At 43.3% G+C, this 4155-nt stretch overlaps 1 protein-coding gene across 1 annotated transcript in view; it reads right to left on the bottom strand.

Moving 5' to 3' along the window:
• Positions 1 to 493: 493 nt before the first annotated feature.
• LOC139659280 (3',5'-cyclic-AMP phosphodiesterase 4D-like) overlaps positions 494 to 4155 on the bottom strand; it is a gene marked incomplete at its 3' end in the record, with an annotated part of 43899 nt that continues 40237 nt past the window's right edge. Inside the window, exons 3-4 of the mRNA XM_071537495.1 lie at positions 2749 to 2785; positions 494 to 567 (exon numbers count right to left, since the gene is read on the bottom strand). Coding sequence (XP_071393596.1) covers positions 494 to 567; positions 2749 to 2785 — 111 coding nt within the window. The remainder of the gene's footprint in view (positions 568 to 2748; positions 2786 to 4155) is intronic.

Genomic DNA, 4155 nt, shown 5'->3' with positions numbered 1-4155 from the left:
AGTCAGTCAGTCAGTGAGTCAGTCAGTCAGTCAGTCAGTCAGTAAGTGAGTCAGTCAGTCAGTGAGTCAGTCAGTGAGTCAGTGAGTCAGTCAGTCAGTCAGTCAGTCAGTCAGTCAGTGAGTCAGTCAGTCAGTCAGTCAGTCAGTGAGTCAGTCAGTCAGTCAGTCAGTCAGTCTGTCAGTCAGTGAGTCAGTCAGTCAGTCAGTCAGTCAATCAGCCAGTCAGTCAGTGAGTCAGTCAGTCAGTCAGTCAGTCAGTCAGTCAGTCAGTCAGTCAGTCAGTCAGTCAGTCAGTCAGTCAGTGAGTCAGTCAGTCAGTCAGTCAGTCAGTCAGTCAGTCAGTGAGTCAGTGAGTCAGTGAGTCAGTGAGTCAGTCAGTCAGTCAGTCAGTCAGTCAGTCAGTGAGTCAGTGAGTCAGTCAGTCAGTCAGTCAGTCAGTGAGTCAGTGATTCAGTCAGTGAGTCAGTCAGTCAGTCAGTTTTGTTGTTCTTACTTGTTGCCCACACGATCTTGCAGATGCGTCAAAACAGCAAAGTTACTCCTCACTGTTCGTAGACTGGCAAGCACCTAGAGAGAGAGAGGGAGAGAGAGAGAGGGAGAGAGAGAGGGAGAGAGAGAGGGAGAGAGAGAGAGAGAAAGAGAGAGAGGGCGTTATACTGGAGCAAATATACTGGAGGCATGGGTATAGAATTGGGAGATGGATTTCCCCTTAGTATTAGAGAAAGACAAAATTGCCCCCCAGTCACTTCTGCCTCAAACACATATAATGTATTTTAGAGGTGCAGTTGAGTTTTACTGAAGCTTTGGTCACAAGAGCAAACACCAGTTCCCCTTTAAAAAAAAAAACTGCGTTAAAGCTGTCAGAAACACTGAAACATGTTTTCTGAGATGTTATCTGACATCTAGGTGTTGTTTCAGATAGAAGACAATAAAACCAGGCATTAACTTTACATTGAAGTGCGTACACTATGTTGAACTGACGATGTTTTAGGTGCTAAATTGACAACTCTCTTATTTCCCGGTTTAAAATAAAAGTAGGTGAACGTCATTGGATGTTTCATAGTGTCTTAATTTAGTTAGACTCTATGTAGTCAGATTGATTTGATAGAGTCCATGTACCTGCAAAAGACAGATTTTCAGGAATCCAGGGAAAACAAATGTATTTTGGAAAGGAGGTTTAACAGGCTGAAATGTCCCAAGTTGTGGAACTTTTTTTTATTAAAGTAAGAAAAAGTTGCCTTGTAGTTTTCTTGTCAGCAGCAATAAGTAGGTTTAGATCTGTTGCCGTCTGTGTCAGCTCAGAGGTTTATGAACCGGCCGACACGCTGAACACCAGAGGAGCCGGCCATCAAATCTCTCCGGTTTCAAAAGCTCTGACGTGAGAGAGCGGACACGTTAAACCTCTCCAGTTTCAAACCCCACAGAGCTGACGTGTGTTCCTGGTCGGGGCTTTGGATCCCCCCCCCCCCCCCCCCCTCAGCATGTTTTGAAGCAGTTAGAGTTGGGACCCAGACTCGGTGTAAACCTAAACCCAGTGGTGTATTCTACGTGATACGCAGGTATACCCACTAAAAAAGCTCCAGGATTTCCGTATACCCACTTAAAAATGTGCAAGGATACGTAACAACAGTTTTGTAAACTGAACTTTCACTTCAGTGATTTTGATAGACAGACAGACAGACAGACAGACAGACAGACAGACAGACAGACAGATATTCCTTGCTTTATAGTTAGATTCACCCTAACACTCCCATATAGGAGGGGCTTTGAGTTTGGCCGTGGCCTGTGAGCTAGACCTGACGTCACCTACCAATGAACACAGTTGCTTGACGGTCATTTCCCCGGCTCGACAGTTAACATTATACAGGGTTGCCGCCTGAATCTAACGTCATTTTAAGTCGACACTGATGCGTAGCCATGACAACACCAGAGACGGTTCAGAAAGTATAGAGCATCTTTGACAACACGGAGCTATGTAAACACAAAGTACGATGTCAGGCGATATTGAGAAGACATGCCGTCTATGTAAAATAAATTTGTTAATCAAGGGGGTCATATCAAATTCAAAATTATTATTCAGCAGCCCAAACGCGAAAGAGAGGCCATTAAGCGAAGTCGGGGTAATTCTCCCATATAGACCCGGTGTCTATTCTGGGAGGATTTGTATAAAATGTTTTTGACTACTTGTCAGGGTTGAAGATTCGCAAATGATTCTAAAGAAATGGCAATCGGAGCTTAACGTTACGGACACAAACGAGGAAGGCTCGAGAAGAGAAGTGAAGAGGGACGGTGATACGCCAACAAAGACGCCACGGAAAAAGAAGCTATGCCAGAGTCTCAGCCTGGCATCTCACAGCAGTATAACAGAGGTAAATTAACACACTGGCACACTGAAACGTGGCAAAATAACCCAACTTGTTATACTGTAGTTACGTTATGTGCATGTAGTCGGTTAAGATGGACAGGTGTCCACAGCTTGACAACAGCTTGACAACGGCGTTAGTCCCGCCCGTGGCTCTGATTGGCTAATCGTTAGTCCCCCCCAGCGCTCATTGGACCGATCATTTTTCAACCGAGAAACCGCTGTTTCATGTCACGATGCCAGACCAGAGTCAGTCAACTCGGTGGAGTGGGCGGATTCAAAGGTCTGGACCCAGGCAAGCTACTGTGGCCAGTGGTCAAAGAAATGTTAGTTTCCTGCCCTGATACAGAACGTTGTGTTGAAGGACAGGTGAAGATGTGACTCACCTGTGCGAACGGAGTCACTATCATGTCTTCTCCATGCCTGCAAAGACAGACAAACACAGACAGACACACGGTGAAAAAACCACCTGGGCAGCTGTGAGACAGACCGGCTCTGGAAGAACCAAAACCTCAGACGACAAACAGGTTTGTTGTCATAAGAATTGTATTGAGGACTGTATGGGAATACTCCAGCAGGCTGAAATTATGACTAAAAACAGGGGTGGAGGTCAAATAACACACTGGAGACAGGAAGAGGAGAGGAGACCGAGGTTTAGCTCTACAAACATTTCTCGGAGGCAGAAATAATCTCATTGGTTGAATTAAACCTCAGTGGGCGGAGCCAAAGATTTATTTTTTTTGGACAATTACCGTTAAACTGAAGCTCAGTAAAAAAGACAAGAGGTAAGAGAGGGGGAAGATAATATTATGAAGCCTAGTGCTCTGCTACTAACAGGAAAATACAGTCTACCATACTAAGTTATCAGTAACACTTTACAATAAGGGTACACTAAGTTAAGGGTTAGTTAATGTTTAATACTTAATTAACAGTTAACTAATGTGTAATTTACTAATGGTGTTCATGTTAACTAAGGTATTCATTTATACATTATTTAATAGTTTATAAAGATGACTATTAAAGTATAAATTAATACCTTAGTTAACATGAACACCATTAGTAAATGATTACCAGACACATTAGTTAACTGTTAATTAAGGGTTAGTTAATGCTTATTAAGCATTAACTAACCCTTAACTTAGTGACCCTTATTGTAAAGTGTTACCAAGTTATCTAGGTAAGCTAGTTAGCTAGCTGCTGACCTTCAACATTATGATGTCATGGTCATGAATGAATTAAAAAAGTCATTGCCATTTATATTTTTATGTAAATTTTGACAAGACTTTGTTCTTTGCCATTCAAGGTTGCTAGTTAGCTAACTTGGCTCTTTGGCTCCGCCCACTCAGGCTGAACTCAACCAATGAGCAGCTCTGACTCTGAGAAACGTTTGCAGAACTAAAACCCGAAGAACAGGAACAGTGTTCATGCGTTCAGAACTGGGAGAGCCGACTGTTGGAAAATCAATTCCAGCTCTTCAGGATCACAACATGCACTCAGTATCCAATCAGGCCTCAGGTGGCTCCATGCAGCGGGACAGGGACAGAGACAGACCCAGGTCAGCCGGGACGTCCTGCGGGTTGTGACACCAGCAAACATTTTGACGTTGATAAGACGGCCTGCACAACACTGAAAACCTGTGTAAAGTTGACACGTCTTTTATCGTTTTGTGAAATCAGGACCTAAACGTCTATCAGTGCAAGACAGTTTCCAAAGCTGTTTTAATGAATTTTTATCGTGCCATATTATCATATTATACATTGTTTTTTGCTTGTTTGGGTTAACATTGAACTTGG

This window comes from Centroberyx affinis, unplaced genomic scaffold (assembly GCF_046629955.1).
Source record: "Centroberyx affinis isolate AG114_WGS23_722 - 3 ecotype Tasmania unplaced genomic scaffold, CSIRO-AGI_Caff_v1 ptg003058l_1, whole genome shotgun sequence".
NCBI lineage: Eukaryota > Metazoa > Chordata > Actinopteri > Beryciformes > Berycidae > Centroberyx > Centroberyx affinis.
This window is presented reverse-complemented; position numbering and strand designations above follow the sequence as displayed.